At 40.7% G+C, this 21,874-nt stretch overlaps 1 protein-coding gene across 3 annotated transcripts in view; it reads left to right on the forward strand.

The window, feature by feature from the left end:
* Nucleotides 1-21,874, forward strand: part of TNFRSF19 (TNF receptor superfamily member 19) — an 81,451-nt gene that overhangs the window by 43,449 nt on the left and 16,128 nt on the right. For 2 of the 3 annotated variants that reach the window (XM_008692145.2, XM_008692146.2), the window contains exons 5-8: nucleotides 13,387-13,551; nucleotides 14,000-14,125; nucleotides 17,918-18,020; nucleotides 18,616-19,012. In XM_008692145.2, the coding sequence (XP_008690367.2) occupies nucleotides 13,387-13,551; nucleotides 14,000-14,125; nucleotides 17,918-18,020; nucleotides 18,616-19,012 (791 nt within the window). The remainder of the gene's footprint in view (nucleotides 1-13,386; nucleotides 13,552-13,999; nucleotides 14,126-17,917; nucleotides 18,021-18,615; nucleotides 19,013-21,874) is intronic. The other variant, XM_040621568.1, reaches the window with a different exon arrangement.

Below are 21,874 nucleotides of genomic sequence, written 5' to 3' on the forward strand. Positions count from 1 at the left end.
CAGGTCATCTTTCTAAAGTGTAAGCTAGAGCTTGTCATCTTCCACACCAAAACCCTCCAATCACTTCCTGTTCTTCTTTTTTTATGGTGATAAAACTTGTCATTTGTAAATGTATAGTGGCATTAACTACATGCACAATGTTGTGCAACTCTCACCACCATCTACTTCCACAACCCTTCGTCACTCCAAACAGAAACTCTGACAATCAAGCAGTACATCTCCAACCCCTTGCAATGTCTGATCTGCTTTCTGACTCCATCAACTTACCTATTCTAGATATTTCATATAAAAGAAATTATATCAATATTTGTTCTTTTGCATCTGGCTTATTTCACTCAGCTTAATGTTTTCAAGATTTCCTTATGCTGTAACATGTATCAAATTTTCATTTATTTTTAAGGCTGAGTAACTTTCATTTCATGTGTATACCATATATGCGTTACCCAATCATCTGTTGATAGATGATTGGGTTGTTTCCACCTTTCAGCCATATGAATAATATTGCCATGAACATTGGCATAGACGTATCTGTTTGAGTCCCTGTTTTTTATTCTTTTGAGTATGGACCTAGGAGTAAAAGTGCTGGATTGTACAGTAATTCAATGTTTAACTTTTGGACCAACTGCCAGACTGTATCCTCCAGTAGCTGTATCACTTAAATTCCCACCCACAATGTACACATCTTTACCAATAATTATTTTCTGTTTTACCTTCATCATCATCCTAGTAGATGTGAAGTGGTAGCTCATTGTGGGTTTTTTTGTTTTTGTTTTTGTTTTTTACATTCCCTGATGACTAGTGATGTTGAGTATCTTTTCTTGTGCTTATTGGCTGTTTATGTACATACCTTCTTTGGAGAAATGTCTATTTAAGTACTTTGCCCATTTTGGATTGCTTGCCTTTTTGTTGTTGGGTTGTAGGAGTTCTTTATATATTCTGAATATTAAACATTTCTTAGATATATAGTTTTCAAATATTTTCTAATATTTTATGGGTTGTCAGTGTCCTTGACGGTGTCCTTTGAAGCACAAAAGTTTTTGGATTTTGTTAAAGCCCAATTTATCTATTTTTTCTTTTGTCACCTGTGCTTCTGGTATATATTTAAGGGACAATTGCCAAATCCAAGGCCATGAAGATTTCCCCCTATGTTTTCTTCTAAGAATTGTATAGCTTTCACTCTTAAATTTAGGTCTTTGATTCATTTATTAATCTTTTAATATGACATGAGATAGTATCCAACTTCATTCTTTTGCATGTGGATATCCAGTTTTCCCACCACCATTTGTTGAAAAGACTGTTCTTTCCCCTATTGAATGGTCTTGGTTACCTTGTCAAAAATCAGTTGGCCATAGTTGTACAGGTTTATTTCTGGACTCTCAATCATATCCCATTGATCTGTATGTCTATCCTTATGTCAGTACCATACTTTTCTGATTACTATAGCATTTATAGCAAGTTTGGAATTTGGGAAGTGTGAGTCTTCCAACTTTTTCTTTTTCAAGATTGTTTTGGCTATTTAGGTTCGTAAACCTCATTCAATATGAATTTTAGGCTTTTTTTTTTAATTCCTGCAAAAAAAAAGCCATTGGGATTTTGATAGAGATTGCATTGAGTTATGCATATCACTTTGTTATTTTTTAAATAGATTTTTAATTTAAATCTGTATTTTTTTAAGTTAGCTCTATGCCCAATGTGGGCCTTGAACTCACAACCCCGAGATCAAGAGTTGCATTCTCTACTGACTGAGCCAGCCATGCAGCTTATGTGTGTCACTTTGGGTTGTACTGTCATCTTAACAATATTAAGTATTCTAATCTATGAACATGGGATGTCTTTCCACCTATTTTGGTCTTCTGTAATTTCTTTCAACAATGTTTTATAATTTCTGGTGCACAGATTTTTACCTCCTTAGTTAAATTTATTCGTAAGTCTTTTAATATTTTTATGATATTATAAATGGGATTATTTTCTTAATTTCCTTTTTGGATTTTAGTTCTAATAGGGTTTTTTTGTGGAATCTTTAGGGGTTTCTACGTATAAGATCAGGTCATCTGTGAACATGGAAGGTTTTCTTTCTTCCTTTCCAATTTGTATGCCTTTTGTTTCTTTTCCGTACCTAACTACCCTGGCAAGGACTTCTACTACTCTGTTGAATAGAAGTGGTAAAAGCAGATATCCTTGTGTTCTTCCTGATGTGAGGGGAAAAGCGTTCAGTCTTTTTCCATTGAATATGTTGTTAGCTGTGGGTTTTTGATATATGACCTTTATCATGTCATATAAGGAAGTTCCTTTGTCTTTCTAATTTATTCAGTATTTTTATCATGAAAAGGTATTGGATTTTGTCAAGTGCTTTTTCAGTGTAATTGAGATGATCATGTGTTTTTTTCCTTCCTTTCATTTCATTACTGTGTATTACGTTGACTGATTTTTGTATAATTAATCATTACTGCCTACCTAGGAAAAATCCTACTTGGTCATGGTGTGTAACGCTTTAACACATTACTGAATTTGATTTGCTCCTATTTTGTTGAGGGTTTTGTGTCTATCTTTACAAGAGCCTTTGATCTGTAGTTTTCTTCCTTTGTAGTGCCTTTGTCTAGCTTTGATATCAGGGTAACGCCGGCCTCCTAGAAAGTTTGGAGGTGTTCTCTCTTCTTCATTTTTTTTAGAAGAGTTTGAGAAGGAGTGATGTAAATTCTTCTTTAAATATTGGTAGAATTCAGAGTGCCTGGGTGGCTCAGTCGGTTAAGCGTCTGCCTTCGGCTCAGGTCATGATCCCAGGGTCTTGGGATCAAGCCCTGTGTCTGGCTGACTGCTCAGTGGGGAGCCTGCTTCTCCCTCTCTCTCTCTCTCTCTGCCCCTCTCCCCACCTAGTGTGTGCTCTCTCTCTCTGTCGAATAAATAAAATGTTATAAATAAATAAATACATAAATATTGGAAGAGTTCACCAGTGTAGCCATCAGGTCCTGGGCTTTTCTTTGCTAGAAGGCTTTTGATGACTGATTCTGTCTCCTTACCTCTAATAGGTCTCTTCTGATTTCCCATTTCTTCTGTTTTGTTTTTGTTGGTTTGTATATTTCTAAGAATTGTCCATTTCATCTGGTTTGTCCGATGTGTTGGTGTACATTTGTTCATGGTATTCTCTTACAATCTTTTTTATTTCTGTAAAGTCAGTCTCAGTGTACTCTCTTTCCTTTCTGATTTTAATAATTTATATCTTTCCCCTTTTTTTAGTCAATCTGAGGTTTTGTCAATTTTGTTGATCTTTTCAAAGAATCAACTATTGGTCTTGTTGATTCTCTCTATTGTTTTCCTATCCTCTATTCCATTTATCTCTGTTCTCATCCTTATTATTTCCTTTCATCTGCTAGCTTTTGGTTTAATTTGCCCTTCTTTTTCTAATGTCTTTGAAAGCTGAAATTTAAGTTGTTAACTTTAGATCTTCTTTTTCAATGTAGACATTTACTGCTATAAATTTTCCTCTAAACATCACTTTTGCTGCATCCCATAGGTTTTGTTATGTTGTGGTTTTGTTTTCATTCATCTCAAAAGTTTTTCTAATTTCCTTTGCAATTTCTTCCTTGACCAATTGATTATTTAAGGGTATATTTTTAATTTCCTCGTATTTGTGGATTTTCCAGTTTTCTTTTTGTTAGTGATTTCTAGTTTTATTCCACTGTGATTAGAAAAGGGACTTTGCATAATTTCAGTTTTTAAAAATTAATTGAAACTTGTTTTGTGACATCACATATGGTCTATCGTGGATAATAATACATGTGCACTTGAGAAGAATGTGTATTCTGCTATTGTTGACTATATCCTATTATTCTTAGAATAGAATCCAAACCCCTCACTACAGTTTCTAAATCCCTACATGAACTGACCCTGAACAGTTTCTCCAACATCAGCTTCCTCCACTCTCCTCTTAGTTCTTGCTCAAGAAATACTTTTATTTCCTGAAATATTAATTAACTTAAAGCTTTAGTGTAATGATAATGTGTCTTTTGATAGCATGTGAAACAATATATCTTTGTGAAAGGTTTTCAAATATATAGGAAAAGCTTATATGTGAATCTGCATAGCAGCATTATTCACAACTGACAAAAAGTGGAGACACCCCAAACATCCATCAGCTCATGAATGGATAAACAAAAGTGGTATATGCATACCATGAAATGTTATTCAGCCATAAAAGGAATGAAGTTCCTATACATACTACAAAATGGTTGAACCTTGAAAACATTATGCTAAGTGATAGAAGCCAGACACAAAAGGCCACATAATATTATATGATTCCATTTATATGAAATATGCAGAATAGACAAATCCATAGAGACAGCAAGCAGATTAGTGCTTGCCAGGAAGTGGAGAGAAAGGAGAATGGAGATTGACTGCTTAATGGGTATGGGTTTTCCTTTTGAGGTGATGAAAATGTTCTAGAATTAGTGGTGATGGTTGCACAATATCATGAATATACTCAATGTCACTAGTGATAAATGTTATGTTATATATATTTTACCACAATTAAAAAAATCAGTCCAGTTTAAATATTTTTGGAAACACACAGAAAAAGCTCATTTTGGAATAATATTTCTATCAGTTCCTAAAAAACAAACCACATAGTTCTAAGATCAAAGCCTAAAATGAAAAAAAAAAAAATGATGAAGGCTCACTCTTTACATTTATCCAGTGTTAGAAGGCTTGGTATAAAGTGGATTTTAAAAAATCCAGCTATTTTGTTTGGTGACAGACTCTTTTGTGGTACATCTGGAATTCATATGTTGAGTGTTAACATAGATATTTTTGTTTAGCCTGTTTAGATTAACAAGATTAAACTTACACTCCAAAACTGTATCCTTGCCTCAGTTAACATTACAAAGAGCTCTTTCTTAATATTTTTTTTTATTAAAGAACATTACTAGAAATAGATTCATTGGGTTTTATTTTGTTAAAACTTTATTTGATATGGGATTTTTATCGATGGTGGTAGAAGAACACAGAAAGAAATGGATCAATTATAGTTTACTTAAAACAAATGTAAAAGTCAAAGATGAGATATTTCAGTGAAAATTATTAGGAAATGTCTAAATTGTATGTTTTTATTTCAGAACTAATTGTTAATTGAATTGCCTGTCCCAGAACATGGTCATCAATGCTCACACTTTCAATTCCGTCAGAGTGACATGTCATAGGGCAGGAAACCTGATGCAGTATTTGCACGCTCTAAACTCTGTTGAAAACACAAGGAATTATTGAAATCTTGAAAACAGAAGCTCAGAAAGCACAGTTCACTTACAACTTGTTCTTCCCTACTATATTTATTTGGTACTTATCTGATTATATCATAGAGACCTTAAAAATAACATTTAAAAAGGTCAGACATTATTTTTCCCTACAAAAAAATATAAAAGCCTCTTTAATCTTTGGGATAAGACAGTTTGAATTTCTGAAGCTAGATTTGTGTTTTTAAATTAGGTTATGTTAGGGGTGCTTGGGTGGCTCAGTTGGTTAAGCGTCTGCCTTCAGCTCAGGTCATGATCTCAGGGTCCTGGGATTGAGCTCTGCTTCGCTTTGGGCTCCCTGCTCAGCGGGGAGCCTGGTTCTCCCTCTCCCCTGCCCCTTCCCATGCTCTCTCTCACTCTCTCTCTTTCAAATAAATAAATAAAATCTTAAAAAAATAGGTCAAGTTATATTGTATATGTTGGCAAATTGTCTAGAATTTACTGGTCCATACAAAATTTGAGCCAATAATCCTTCACAGCATAGTAAATTTTTTGCTCTAAATGGCTAAGAAAAGCACAGCATAATTTACAAAAAAAAACCCCAAGCAAACATGAGTTTTAGAGTCAGACAAACTGGGCTCAAATCTAGATCTAACCTTCCAATATTTGTTTGAAATGAAAAAACATATGTAGGTATGTACAGTCTTCTTCATGGAAAAAATCCATGAATCCACTGTAAAGGATTGTTATGACATTTCAAAAGTGAGTAAGTAAGGGGATGGTCCTCTGTAGGCGTTTGGCCTATGGAAGCTGTGATGAGGTTGCCATAATCTGGGTAAATGTCCCCCCAAAATAATTATGGATTCTTGTCATTAATAGTTCTCTAGATGCTCCTGTCATTTTCTCCATACTTCTGCATAGTTTTAGGGGGAGACACTCAGTAAAAATGTAAGATTAGTATGCCTGATTTGATAAAATGATAAGAATACTTAATCATCCCCTTTATCTAATTCAGCTAGTGATCAGTTTCCAAAATTGACTCCCAAGTGGCTTTCTCTGCAAGATGTGGTTGGCCTCCCGAAGGTGCTCCCCTTTTCTAGCCTCTTTGGTTATTCATTATAAATTAGTCATCATGATGTATGTATTGTTAACTAAGATTACATTTGGCATATGATAACTAAAATAAGATCCTTTGTGATGAGTTCATGGACTGATAATTAAAATTGACTAGAGAAGGTGAAGTTTTGGTTTCATATTCATTCTGCGGTTATACTCAGTAATCTTCAAGGTTTGAGTGTTGATAAACCCGAGCAACCCTTGCTCTTCCAGCTGTGGTCACATTACCATCACATAAAGAGCATGCCAGGGGACTGTTATTTGCCGCCAGCTATTTCCATCTGCAGTCACCGGCTGTGTAGCCAAGGGTGGAAGCAGAGGAGGCAAACACATTGTTGGCAGAATCTCACCTTGTTCATTAGGGAGGTCCCCGTTAAGTAAACTTTTGGATACTTCAAGTTTTCCAGTTTCTTTCACAAACACTCGTTCATCCCATCATTGATCAAATACATATGCGCACCAACTTGTGCCAAGAACACTTGTAGGTGTTATAACTCTGGTAGTGGACAAAACTGATGAAAATCCCTGCCCTTATGGAAGCTGGATTTTAGTGAGAGATGAAATTGATTAGGGTGAAGGCGAGGTTGTTGTTATAAGAAGACCCCAAAATATGGCCACTTAAGCAAGAGAGGTGTTCCTGTCTGCATTCTGCAGTCCTGCCTGGTGGAGCGGGTCCGCTGCAGCGTGTCATGCAGAGGCCAGCCTCTTGGGCCCTGGTGCTTTGCCAACCTTTGGATATCTTCCTCATCTATAGAATCTGGGCATAATTCAGCCATACCCCGCTTGCAGCCCACAGTGAAGGGGCAAGCCCACAGATGGCTGGGGCAAGCAATTTGTCCCTAAATCAGAGATGACAGGTACTATGCACATCATTTCCATTCAGCCCCCCCCCCCATTCCCTATTGACTCTAACTTCGACATAACATCATGCCTAGCTACAAAGGAGGCTGGAAAATTTGGCCTCTGGCTGGGCCCAGCTTAAACACAAGCCCAGGGAGTGTGTTTGGGGATGCAGCACAGGTTCTTTCACCCCCACCAGAGAGGAGAATGACAATGAACCAAACAAGTTAAACACATAAAGTGCTAGATGGCCATAAGTACTGGGAAGGAAAAGCCAGCAGGGAAGGGGGCAGGAAGCACTGGTGAGATACTGCAGTTTTTTGTTTTTGGGGGATTTTTTTTAGATTTTTATTTATTTATTTGACAAGAGAGAGACAGTGAGAGAGGGAACACAAGCAAGGGGAGTGGGAGAGGAAGAAGCAGACTTCCCACTAAGCAGGGAGCCCAACGCGGGGCTCAATCCCAGGACCCTGGGATCATGACCTGAGCTGAAGGCAGACGCTTAACGGCTGAGCCACCCAGGTGCCCCGAGATACTGTAGTTTTAAAAGAGTTTGGTGGAGAAGAGTCACTAAGTAGGTGATGTTTGCGGAAGGGCAGCTGAAGGAGCGATCTGTGCAGCCTGGACGAGCCTTGCCAACAGGCTCAGGTGATGGGCAGGAGAGGTCTGTGGGGAGGGAGGGATTGTGGAAGGAAGCGACGAGGTCAGGGTTGTCGTAGGTTGTAAGAGGCGATCTTTTGGATTCATTTTTGAGTTTAAGTTGTATCTCCATCCAAGTGTAAATGTTCAATAGGTTATTGGATAGATGCATCTAGAGTTCAGGGAAGCAGCTCAGGCTGGAAATAAAAATTTAAGAGTAGTGAAATACAGCATCCTACTTAATCTTATTCTTTGATGTGAAGGTCATGGTCATTTCTGTAGGAAGAAATCAGCCAGGCCACAGATAGATCACGAGACTTTCTTCCTGGCCATCATGTCCAAGTGTGCCCGGCAGCTAGCTCCCCAGGCGCTCACTTATTTGACCCGAGAGACACTGTCGCTGAGCCCTCAGCCTCACTGATGGTGGGTCTTGGTGTCACATTATGAGCCACTATCTTGTCCATGAGGAAACCAAGCGTCAGAGAGGGGGAAAGTCTTGTCCATGGCCAGGATGGAAAGCAGGGAGAGCTAGAACTGGGGACTAGTTTCCTTCCTCCCAAGCCAGCCGCCCCTGAACAGGGCCCTTTGCCAGGATGATACTCTGGGAAGAAGGATCTTCTGTTTAGCAGGCTTTGAAGCAGCCTGCTAGGAAGTTGGCATGGTTAAACAAGTGCGGAGATCAGGAGCAAGCAGAGCTGTGTCATTACCAGTGAAATCTCACAGAGCACACGTAGGAGCCTGATGCCTCCGAGCCATCCCAGACTCAGTCGCCTCCATAAACATTCCTCTCCTCCCCGCCTCAGTGACACTCAGGCATTGCTCTATGTGCCCACCACCAGCGTGCAACACCAAGATCCACGCTGAGGCTGAGGGGCCCTGAAGTACTGCCCCAGGCAGTGCACTGGTGTGGAACTGGCTTCATGCACACCGGAACAGTCTGCTGTTCAGAAAGTCTCCCTATCTCTCCGGGGCCTGGCTGGTTTCTCCCTGCAGAAACAAGCATGGCCTTCACATAGACATGAACCACATTTTGCTCATCTTCCCCTGGCAGAATGTTTTACTCGCTTACAAGCTACATGTATCCACAGACCAGTGAGGCCCGCTGGAAAGGGTCCCAAGGCCTGGTTTCGGGTCTCGAGCCATCTCACTTTGCTGTATACTCTTGAGCAAACTACCCAAAGTCTTGGTTTCCTCGTCTCTGCAATGAGGGTCATCAGTGCATTCTCACAGCTCTGCCGGGTCGTAAAGGGAGTGAAATCCCTGGAGTTATGTCAGCAGTGTCCAAGGCTATAAACGCACCCAGAAGGCTAGTGAAGCCCATTTCGGTCAAGTCTGTGGCCTGCACGTGGAGTTTCTAATTTGCAGCTTCTGAGGTGTCCCTCTTCCAAGACTTTTCCATGACTCATCGGAGTCCAGGAACACAGATCTCTCTACTATATGCGTCTCTCCAGCTACATTCTGAAGTTGTTTGGGAGGTGAGATGTAAGGAGAGTATCTCTGCAATTAGGATATTTTGCACCTTGGTCACATTCCAAAGAGGGTAAAAGTGAACTTGTATAAAAACTCTTGCCAGACTTTGTTGGCAACGTCTCTTTTCTCTTCTTCTACTCAGATTCTCATTCAACTTACTTAATGCCTTCATAGGATGTCTTATTCACTGTAAATACTCGGTAAGTAATTGTTCCACTGAGCTGAACTCCTAAGGAAATGTATAATATAAAATTGCACTTATCTAATGTAATATAAAATTTAAGCTTAGAAAACAGTTCTCACTCTGAAGTAACTTTGCCAGAGGGTAGTGCTAAGATTATAGTGGAATTTAATAACTTAATTAGGGTAAGAGATGCCTTTGTATTCCAGAAAAGTTCAAACTTTCCAAAGACTATGGACATTCGTGTTCCCAATTCTTCAGAAGTACTATCAGAATCCTAATAAGGTATGAGTAAAATTACTTGCAGGCACTCAATACGCTTGGTCAGCTATGGACAGGGAATTCAGTCGAGGCATGTGGGTAGAAAGAATCTTTAATCTCAGTATCATTGCAGTGGTCATAGGTCAGCAAAACAATACTTTTTAGTTTGTAGTAGATAAATCTTCTTCTGAGAAATTCTCAGGAACACCTCAATTAGCCAGAACTTGATAGAGTAGAAGCCACTTCATATAATTGGCACCAACCTCCTCCTCCCCTCCCCCCCCTTTTTTACTACTCGAATCAAAAAGAATTATAAGGAAACAGGCTTTTAGCAGAAACTTATGTGAATGAGTTTCTGGGGTTGTTATTAAATCAAAAGATAGACAGCCCAATCTCCCATAGCGTCCACATAAATGTCTGCATTGTTGTGTGTGATGATTGAACCTAAAAATGATGAGCCCATTTCCTATAAAATAGATTGTTTGCTGTAACTGTTGTCATAAACTTGTACATATAAACAAAAATCCAGAATGTGGTTTCCAGAGCCCTGCTTCCTATGGAGACCTCTCTGAGAGGGTGTCTGAGTTAACAAGACACTTTTCTTACATAGGTGTCAAACGTTGAGAGGTAAAACTAGTGTATTTTTCTTGTTCATCTTCAGATGTTACTTCCAGTGAAATGTATAGAGAAGGGGCTCACTGAGTGCAATTTTTTTAAAAATTGATGTTATTATGGCAACTCAGTATCACTGAGATTACAATATTAGCACCCTACCATGGAAAGATATTTATTCCTAAGACTTTTACGATTAGCTTGGGGAAAATAATCCTGAATCACAAACCACCAGACTCAAAATCCTCACTGGGGGCATTTTAGCATGTTTATAAAGCAGAAACAGTTCCTTTCATATGAAGGTAAATAAATTATATACTCGAAAAGAAGTTCAACAAAAACTTAAAGAATTCTAATTGTGATTCTACTTTAACCCGAAGTCCCAATTCTTAGTAGGGTTTTCCTGAATATTCAATACTATGTGAATTGATGAGCTTAACTCAATAGTTACAACAGAGTTAGGAACTTTAAGATCTTCAGCTCAAATCATGTACTGTGTTTCATTTGACGACAGCTCTTGCTAAAGCCCTGCGTTGTGTGGAACTGGGTTATTTGATGAAGAGTTTCTGCTGATCTCACCCTGAAGTCAACCATCTTTCTCACAAACATAAACGAGGTGGCAATTTTCCACAACTGCACCATTTGGTCCAAAGACATAAAGGTTTCATTTCCCAAATCCCTTACCCTGCAGTGTAGCCTACTATTTCTCTTGCACAGGATATAAATTCCTCTTTGGTTATTGATTCGTCAATGTTTGTACAGCTGTGCCTGTGTTCATACATCCTCTTGTGAATTTGTCCACTGATAGAGGCTGTTTCAGATTTAGATTTAATCTCAATCATGTCAGAGATGCAATCTGTCTAACTTGCTATATGGATGAACTTCAGTATGTGCTGTGTGATGATTTTAGGATGTCTATATAGCTATAAGTGGTAAATATTTTTTATGAATACTAAACATGTTCACGAACAAATATCCTTTAAAATGTATGATTGGATTATGATTCCTAATCATCCAAGCCCAAGGCATATAGCTTAGGTGCCTTTTGGGTGGCAATAATAAACTTTCATCAGTGTGGCCCAGAATCGTTGAGCCTACAAATACCAAGACTCAGTGTTCCCAGATGATCACTCCTGCTATCATATTTTTATGATTCAATATTACTAACCCAGAAGTTTCTCTCTGGTTCTACCCTTAAGTATCATACAGTGGAAATCAATCTTATGGGGTTGGGGGGATGTGTAGCCAGGGACAAGAAGAAAAGTACCAGGAACACCTGGGTGGCTCAGTCGGTTAAGTGTCTGCCTTTGGCTCGGTTATGATCCTAGGGTCCTGGGGTCGAGCCCCATGTCGGGCTCCTTGCTCAGCGGGGAGCCTGCTTCTCCCTCTGCCTGCCGCTCCCCCTGCTTGTGCTCTCTCGTTCTCTCTCTCTCTGACAAATAAGTAAATAAAATCTTTTTAAAAAAAGAAGAAGAAGAAGAAAGGTCCCAGCTGATGCGTTAGCTTGCCTTCAGGTGCCACACTGCACAAATATAGATACAAACCTTTAATGTCTGGAGTTGTTATGTCGGTACAAAAGCCATTAGCCACACGTGGCTAATGAGCCCCTGAAATGTGCTTAGTCCAAAAGGAGATGATGTTGTCAATGTGAAATCACATTGGACTTTGAAATTTTTATACAAAATAGAGAATATAAAATATGTCATTAATAATTTTTATATTGGATACATGAATACATATTTTAAGATCTCTTGGGCTAGGTAAAATAGATTAATTTTACCTCTTTGTTTTTTCTTTTTTTAACATGGCTTCTAGACAACTTAAATTGCATGAGGGGTGCATGAGGTTACACTTCTCTCAGGCCGCAGTGGTCTGGACTAACCCTCAGCCTAGGGGGAGCTCCCACTGAGTGGCGCTAAGGAGCTGAGAGCATCTGAAGGGGAGGAGAATGAGGGCCCACCTCACCTCAGGGGGCAGGTACCCAGAGGAGGAGAGAGAGTAACTGCCCCTGTTTAGGGTTCTTCTCAGGTTAGTTAGTAGGTTCTGAAGTGACTGGACTGAATATAGATTTCTGATCTAAACGAGTTCATACCTCCCAGTATCCTAAAGAAGTTAAGTGTTAATTGTCATCATCATGAATAGTAAGAGCACCAATAGCTAATGATTCTAGAGCAGTAAGGGGCCGTTCTACCTGCTTTACCGGATAATTCATTTCCTTCTTGCAACAACCGGGAGAGACAGGTCCTATTAATACCTCCATAGAACCAAGGTACGGTTGATACTCCAAGAGATTAAGTGATTGGCTCAGGGTTACACATCCAGAGGTTAATCCAAGCAATGAGATTCCAGAATCTAAGTCCTTAACCATGATGCAATACCTCCCTCTAAAATAGAATCTCTTTCTTGACACTTGAACATGTTAGTGGGCTGCCAGGCCATCGTATAGAAACAGTATTCATTTTTTTTCTCTAAAACTTAGGTGTTGTTCAGTCATTCAATAGCCAGGCCTAAAAAATGTTTACTGTCTCAGAAATTGGGACTTACTATTAGGTTGTGAATGATCCCACTCCTTATTTTTCCCTAAAGTTGCCCCCAAAAGCATCCCTTAATTCAGTGTGTTGGAAAATGTAGGTAGTCTAAGTCCAATTAAATAGCAAATATTCCATACCTACTATGTGCCAAATGCTGTGTCAAACACGGGGAGACAGAGAACGATGAGGAAGTCCAGCTCGCCAACAGCTCTGGTCTAGCGGGCCTAAAAGCACATTCTGGCAACACAGTGTGCTGAGGGTGGTGTGTTCACAGTGCTGTGGGAAAGGAGGAGTGACACATCCACACGTTTTGGGTGCAAGGTGAAAGTGTGGTATTAAAGAAATCTTCTAAGAGGAGGGAGCACTGAGCCTTTTCCAAATACCTCCTCTTGTTTCCTGGGGTCTTACTTACATCGCATGAAGGCCACTATTAAAGTTGGCCACCAAGTTGGGGGTAAGCGTCTGAGTGTCTGGGTTGTTGAGAGCCTGCTGACTCCATTCCTGTGGTTTCCAGGTACCAGCAAGGTCAACCTCGTGAAGATTCCGTCCACGGCCTCCAGCCCGCGGGACACAGCCCTGGCGGCCGTTATCTGCAGCGCCCTCGCCGCCGTCCTGCTGGCCTTGCTCATCCTCTGTGTCATCTACTGTAAGAGGCAGTTTATGGAGAAGAAACCCAGCTGTGAGTATGGAGCTCTTTCTGTTCCTTAGCATTTGGGCGAAGCGTGTTTATCATCATTGTCACCGGAGGTTCCACGAGGCCTTGACCGAGACGACAGTCAGGAGCTATTAAAGGGACAGAGCGCACATGGAAACACAGCTCACATTCACCTGGTCCCCCAGAGGCACCACATTATAAGGACGTCGAAAAGGCAGCAGTGTCCCGTGCCACTAGGCAAAATGAAAATCCTTCCAAGTGCTGGCAACGGAAGTACTCTATAATTTGAGCTTTGACAAATTCGTTCCTAGTTGTGCCTCCACATAAGGAGACATATTTTTAAATGTGAATGATAGCCATCCTTTTCTTCAGAAGTGTTAAGAGCTAGAAGGGTACCTGTCTGCATCGTGGCGGTCATGGGCTCCTTTATAGAGGCAATGGTCTTCACTGACAGAATTCTCGCCCCCTGTAGGGTCTCTGAGAGCACAAGACATTCAGTACAACGGTTCTGAACTGTCATGTTTTGACAGACCTCGGCTCCACGAATCTGCTCCCAGAGCATGTTGTCAGTGCCACCGGGACTCGGCCCGGACCTGTGGTAAGTGCAGCCGGCCAGGGGGCCATCAGGGGAACCCGAGGGACGCAGACATGGCAAAGAATTGTCCCTGTTCGCCCCACAGCTCGGTTGCTCTGCTTGGTTTTCTAGTTAAAGCTAATCTCGTTAAATGATTGTCTGTCCCCTGATGGTTTAGGTGATTTGAGCCTCTTAAGTATTAAAAAGAAAAGAAGCATCTCATTAAAATTCTAGAATTGTTTGGCAAATTTTAAAAGCAAGTTTGCCTTTATTGTTTTGGGTCCATTGACTGAAAATAATATCATCCTTTTGTAGAGTAGGAGCGTGTATTCTGTGTTGAATCCTGTCAGGATTCAAGCTGAGCTTTGATAGGTCTTCTTAATGTCTTTTTGGATTTCTTAAGAGCAGAGAGGGAGAGCTATGGCAGGGCTTTCCACCAACCTCAACTGCCTCTGGGAGTAGTGACAGAAAAGGAAGTGTAGGGAAGTCATGCAGATGGAAGCTGGTTCCTCACCAGGGCAGAAAAGGGGCAAAGATAATACTTTCTCCACCACTTATTTATATTCACACAAGGCTCCCACACTTACACTTCCTTCTCGCCTCCCTCTGTGAAGACCCCTCGCCTCCTCTGCAAAGCAGAATCTGATGGCAGCGCCCTTCCTAGATGTCTGCCCCTGTCTGCCTGGCTTCACAGCCTCAGAGCACCTTCGAAGCAATGCTGACGGCACCATTTTGTCTCTTTAGAGAGACTCTTCAAGTTGAGTGTTTCCCACTTAGATTGACTGACACTCGTGGAACCGTCCAGTCTCTCCCACCAGGAAATTACAGGATTCCGTGTTCTGATCTGACATTTCGTACGTGGAGTAAGAAGTTTTCAGCAGACTGATTTTGCTGCTGCTCCTTACTGTCTCCTGTTCTAGGAATGGGTCGGGAACAAAATATCAGACTTTCTGTGGTGTGTGTGGATCTATTTTTGCCTTTGCCTACGTAGGGAATAGACTTCTAGACAGTAGGGACTATAACTGGGTGATCCTCAAAACACCCGCAGTGCTGGGGTTCCCAGACACTGAACTGGTTCACTAGGGTCAGAGGGAGCAGGAATCATTTCCTGAGACATGAACTCAAATGTGGTAAAGTACACCGTTGAGGAAACTCTGCCTCCTCTTCAATTCTACCTGAGAAGAAGGATTAAATGGACAGATGGCCTTGGTGCTGTCCTCTTAACAGAACAGCACGCCGAGCCTGGAAAGAATCCGCCCGCTACTGCCCGGGTTCCGAATAACTTACCACTTATGTGGTTGCCTACCTCATGGCGGTGCCTTTGTTCTTCGAACTTTTTACTTTGACATCATTTAACACTTACAAAATGTTGACAGAATAGCACAAAGAATTCTCATACCTTCTTCCCCCGGATTCCCCAAATGCTAACATTTTATCTCATTTCCACATCTGCTTTATCACTTTTCTAAGTATGGTAGAGATATATGTATTTATACACATTTTTTTCATTTCCACTTAAAAATCAGTTGCAGAGATGATATCCCTTTACCCCTTAATACTACGGTATTTGCTTCCTAAGAACAAGAACATTCTCTTACAGAACTGCACAGTTATTAAAATCAGAAAATGGGCATTAAATCAAAGCTATTGTATAATCTATAGAGCGTATTCAGATTTTCCAAATTGTCTCAAAAATGTCCTTAAAAGAAAATCCCAGATAACGTTGTATTTAGTTGTCAAATCTCTTTACCTTATTTTTATCTGACACAGGTCCTTAATCTTTCTTTGTGTTTCATAACCTTATTGCTGACAAGCACAGGCCAGTAATTTCATAGAATGACCCTCGGTTTCGGTTTGTCCTATGTTTCTGTATGACTAGATTCCGAAATCCTGCTGGGGTGATGCCGTGTCCTTCCCAGGGTCCCACATCAGGAGGCACAGCGTGTGCAGCTGTCCCTTTCCTGGTCAGGTCACAGTTTGGATCCCTTTGTTAAGGTGACATCTGCCAGGCTTCTCTGATGTAACATGATTGTTGTTCTCTTTGTAATTAATAAACACCTGCAGAAGACTGTCTGAGACTGTGTAAATATCCTGTTACTCTCCAAACTTTCACCCAAGAGTTTAGCATCCTCTGATGGTCCTTACCTGAACTAGTCATTACCACGATGGTTACAAATGCTAGTTTTGTAATTCCATCATTTTCTCCACATTTATTAGTTGGCTTGCTATGGTAAGAAAGAACTTCTTCCCCATTTATTTATTTTCTTGAATTAGCATGGACTCGTGGACCCTCTTCCACAGTTTCTACTCGTTGCCATCATCATTGATCTCGGTGCTAACGTTTTCCTAGGTTGGGCCAGTGTGGGTCCCTTCGCGCTGGCTCATGTGTCATTTTGACGTGTCCTGATTATTCTCTTCGCACTCTCTTCATCTCTGGCACACAAAAAATGTTCCAGGCTCATCTTGCACTTCGGCTGCTTGAGCTCTAGAAAGAGCCATTTCTAAGAGGAAAGGCAGTGCCTTTTGCTTTTAAATAATTTTGAAGTGTCTCGCAGTGAGCGTGGCACGGGCTTGCTGAGCTGATGGCCCCTAGATCTGGGCGAGTTCCCCGCGCTTACGACAGCGTGTATTCACACAGTGCGAGGTGGGGCCTGCGCTGAGAGAGAGCTTTAGGCGAAGGTGTGCAGGCATCCGTCCTGGCTGGCAATTGCATATCCATGCTTAGCATTCATTTTTAAAAAGGAAAATAATTTCACTCTCTTTTTTCCTTTTTATAAAAGTCAGGAGATCATTTCTCATGCAAACTTAGGATACACAAACATATACATGCATATGTAAATATATGATTTTTGCAAATCTTTTCTCTCTCTACATGTGTGTCTCCATATTTGTATGCTTTATTTACTATGTGCATGGTTCTATAAAATCAGAATTATATATGTATGTACGTACAAAGTTCACCAAATGTTGACAGTGTTCATTTCCAGTTTGTAGGGTTGGGTAATATTTATTTTTAAATTTCTTATCTGAATCCCTCTTTAAAAAAATTTTTTTTCCTTCCGTACACTTGTGTTATCTTTGTAACCAAAAATCGATGCTGCCTCAGTGAACAAAATGGTGTATAAAGCTGTGTTATAAAGAGGCGTGCACACCTCTAGTTATTCCTTACATTCCCTTCCTAGCAGGAAAACAGTAATAACTGTGTGTGTGTGTGTGTGTTGGGTTGAAGGGTTTGAACGTGTCTCTGTTGTTCTATACCGCTAGCCCACTCAGCAGAAACGTGCTCCTATTTCTACCGTCTCATCAGCGGTGCAGGGGAGTCTCATTTCACATTCTCTCTCACAGGCTGCGCTGTTACCTTTCATTATTATTTTTATTGTGGTAAAATATACATAATATAAAGTCTGTCATTTTAACATTGTTTAAGTGTGCAGTTCAGTGGCACTGAGCCCTTTCACACTGGTGTGCAGCCGTCACCACCCCCCATTTGCAGAGCCCTTCATCTTCCTGAACTGAAACTCTGTCCCCAGTAAACAGCGACCCCCCTCCACATCCCACTTTAGCCCCTAGCACCCACAATTCCACTTTCAGGCTCTAGGGGTTTGACTACTCGAGGTATTTCATTAAACACTTCATCATTTTTGTGAGATAACAAAAAAAAAAAAAGACAGAGAGAATTAAACCTCATATTTCCTTTCCCCCAAAAAGTCACTCAAAGGGGAATAGCTGAATTTTCTCCAGCAGTGTTGAGCCAGTATTAAAGAGAAAGTTCCCAGAAGACAGGCTTGTGCTTCACACCTCTGCTGGCTTCCCTAGGGCCTGTTCACTTGATTCCGTCTCTGTGCTGTGATGAGGCCTGCAGCGTGGACCGGGTGACTCTGGGCTGTAGGGTGCATTCCAAGGCCACTCTTCAGGAGAGGTAACTCGGGTTCTTAATCCATGTAATGTCATATTCCTTTGTGAAAATATGCATTCTACTAATTTACTAATTCTCGTGTCAAACTATGAGACATCATGTAAAAAATATTATTGATGATGTTCCAGACATCAGAGAGGGACAAATCCTTGGCAAGAGGTAAGTGAGTCTCTCGGGGGTTACTGATATCCAGTGTGACATTCTTTATACTTAACACTCCATTAATTTTGTTTTTGTCTCATATTCATGATTCGTGACACTTCTGTCATCTGTAAGTAATTTGTGACATGTCATTTACTCTTAGAATTTTAGAATAGCCGTCAAGAAACTCAGTTAAGACCCAGGAAACTGCCTGTTTTAGACATTGGGTTAAGTATAACTATATTGATTAGAAGTAGGCACACAAATTCAGTTTGAAAGTAAGTGGAATAATTAAATTTACTGTATGGAAGCAAGTTTATAACAAAGGAAGCACTAGAATTCTAATGTAATCAATTGCTGTTTCATCTAGAAAACTTAAAAGCAGAGCTGGGTGTTGCTTTGTAGTGGTGTTTTTCCTCCCCGTAGATGACTTAAACATCTTTTGAATGTGTTTCAGACACACAGGTCCAGTGGCGGAGACCATGCCCACGTTCTTCGGGTCTCTTTCGAGGTCCATCTGTGGTGAGTTTTCAGATGCCTGGCCTCTGATGCAAAATCCCATGCGTGGCGACGACATCTCTCTTTGTGACTCTTATCCCGAACTCGCTGGAGAAGACACTCATTCCCTCAATCCAGAAAACGAAAGCTCGTCCTCCTTGGAGTCAAGCAGTAGTCAGGATTTGGTTGGTGGAGCTGTTCCAATTCATTCTGAAAACTTTACAGAGACTATTGATGCCTCTAAACGTAACCACTCACTGACAGAGCCAGTCCTGACTCAGGATACACTGACCAGAAGCCAGCTGCGTCAGGAGAGCGGTGACATCATCAGCCTGACCACGCAGACGTCCCTCCAGGTAAGGCAGTGACTGGCCTCAAGAAGCACACAGCTCTGACTCATGGCAGAGCCATGGGATTGGAACTCCTCTCACTGTAGAATGTGGGGGGACCTGATGAGAAGGTTTTTCCATCTTTCATAACTTCTTATTCTTATATGTATGGAGAATATATTTTAAATTTAATTTCAAGAGTCTTTTTTTTTTTTAACTAACAGTTACTCTAGGGTCGTAATAAGCAGCTGCATTCTTTTACTCCTTGTAAATCCAAGTACTTAGCACAGCACCCCCTAGCTCCATTCCTGATTGACAGAGACAGTCATGGGATCATCTTGTAAACAGTTCCTCACCTTCATCTGCCCTGTGATGTTTTCTGCCCCATACTTAAATGCACTTCATTCACCATCAAGTTAATGGCAATTTAGATCTCCCGAAGCTTCTCTTTTCTCTCTCTTTTCCTGTTGTTTTCGAGATTGCTCTATTTTGATCAGTTTGCTTAGAAGTTGATTGTTGGTTGTGATCCAGGTCCAAATACTGCATAAGAACCTTCTAGAAAAAAGTGTTTAAAATCAGGTTTGCAAGGAGATGGTGACGACAGGGAGCTGGGGCTTTCAGGCACACTGCAAGAGGCTTGAGAAGCATCAAGGAAAGCTGGGCACCATCCCTGCTTTCCCCTTCCAGCGAGGATGTGGCCGTCCCTGAATTTGACTTAATGTCTATAAGCATTTCCCTAATATCCATACATATACTGTTGGAATACATTCTTTTGGGGAAAAAAATGATACCAGCCTTTAGTATAAAAGGGCCGAGTTCCAGCAAGAGTGAGGCTCCCAGGCCCCACGAGGTCCTGCCTGCACACGCAGCCTTTCTCTCACTGCTTGTGAGCAGCCGGCTCAGGGGCCCCGGGTCCTGGGGACGCGCTCTGGCACGTGCTGCATCTGCCCTCAAGAGGTGCCTCCATTTCCCACGAGGTCATGTATCCTTGTCTCGTGATGTTAGACAGTCTGAAGTCAAAGTGTGAATGGAGATGTGTTCCTTTCAAGAATAGCACATAGGTTATATGTTGATCTAAATCTGCAATACTTTTTCTTTGAACTACAAAAAAATTCTGTAGAGAATTTATAGGGAATTCTATGCAGAAAGCATTTGTTGGCTTTGGAGACAGTTTTGTTTTTGCCAAAATAAAGGAAATGAAGGGAAGAAAAGCAAACAAATTAGGCACTTAAAATGGAAAATACAAGGGAACCTGGGTGGCTCATTCAGTTAAGCATCTGCCTTGGGCTCAGGTCATGATCCCAGGGTCCTGGAATCAAACCCCAAGTCAAGTCAGGCTCCCTGCTCAGCTGGGAGTCTGCTTCTCCCTCTCCCTCTGCTCCTTCCCCCTGCTCGTGTTCTCCCTCTTGCTCTCACTCTCACAAATAAATAAATAAATAAAATCTTAAAAAAAAGTAATAAAATGTAAAATACATCCCTTTGTAGTGGAGAAAGAGTCTTTACTGACCTTGTTCTTTCAAGCCATCCCAAAATTTTTATAACTTTATAATAGAAAAGACAAGAGTTAGCCGCGTAGGTCTCAGGAATGGACAGTGGCCCACAAGCCATGGCGGCTCAGCACGCGCGGCTGCCCGGAGGAGGGGGTCACAGGCCCTGAGAGCGGGTGAGAGGCCGAGAACAGGAGGCAGAGAGATCCTGCCCTTTCAGCAGCTAACCCCAACTTCCCAGTCAGACGCCTTGCCAAGTACTCTAAAATACAAGTCTTGGGAGACTCTTCAACTTAAAGCTGAGACACAATTTCATTACAAGATTCTGAAGTTTCTTTGGTATCGAGTCAATTGGTTTTGATCGTAAACTTGCTTTTACCTTCACAAATGTTGTTAGGGGCAAGTCTGAGTAGCTAGAACTGTGTTCCAGGGACTGTGTGCGGTTTTCCGAGAGTACTCGGAAATAGAATTACCACTCATCTTAATCGTGTAGCTCGTCACCAGTTCCATGATATAAATTGTACGACTAAGAGAGAAACATCTCGATGCCAAGTCATATCAGAACCAACTCATTCTCTACCTTTTCCTGTTTGTATTGTTGGTGAGGTGGGGGTGGGAATAAGCATTATTATTACTATATGAATGTTTACTACATATGAAGCCATATGAATATAAAATCGTTTAGTGTAGAAGATTGGTCTATATAATGGCATTAACTTCTTTGCAAAGACAATTGTCAAGGTAATCATGATCTACATAAAGATATTTTCAACTCAGATTATTATGAAAAGAAAGTTATAATTATATGTAAAATGAATGAGAAAATGTTACATTCAAGTTACACAATGTAATTTATTAGTGAAAGCTTTACTAGTTTTCTAAGATGTGTTGTCTTATAATTATTAGACAATTTGGTAAATATAAATGAGGTGTTCTGAATTCAGGAAAGGAATTTTCAAAAAGTGAATCTTTTTGGTTTTCCCCCTATAATTAAAAATAACAAATAACATTTTGAGCCCATTTTAAGAGATAATCTTGTCCAGGTTCTGAAAAGCACTTTGTCTTTGATTGCGTTTACTGAGTATGTGATATTTAGTGAGTGAACCTTAATCTTTGAAAGCAAACAGGAGACAGACACAACTGTACATCTTTGGGAGATTGACCCCCTTCTTTGTGTCAAGGGTCAGCCAAATATTTAGCTCAATAGTTCTATTTTTTTTTTTCAATCCATCAGATTCCAAATGGCAATTCAGACTTCCTCTTAACAGGCTGATTGTCTAAGGTAGGAACATACTTACTTCTCATAAAGAATTTGCTTTCAGCAGCTTGGTATTATACACCAAAGGACTTTCAGTTCCTTGAGTTTGTGTTAGTTAGCTTGGTCCGTGGACTCATTCATAAT

Source organism: Ursus maritimus, unplaced genomic scaffold (assembly GCF_017311325.1).
Source record: "Ursus maritimus isolate PB19 unplaced genomic scaffold, ASM1731132v1 scaffold_10, whole genome shotgun sequence".
Classification (NCBI taxonomy): Eukaryota; Metazoa; Chordata; class Mammalia; order Carnivora; family Ursidae; genus Ursus; species Ursus maritimus.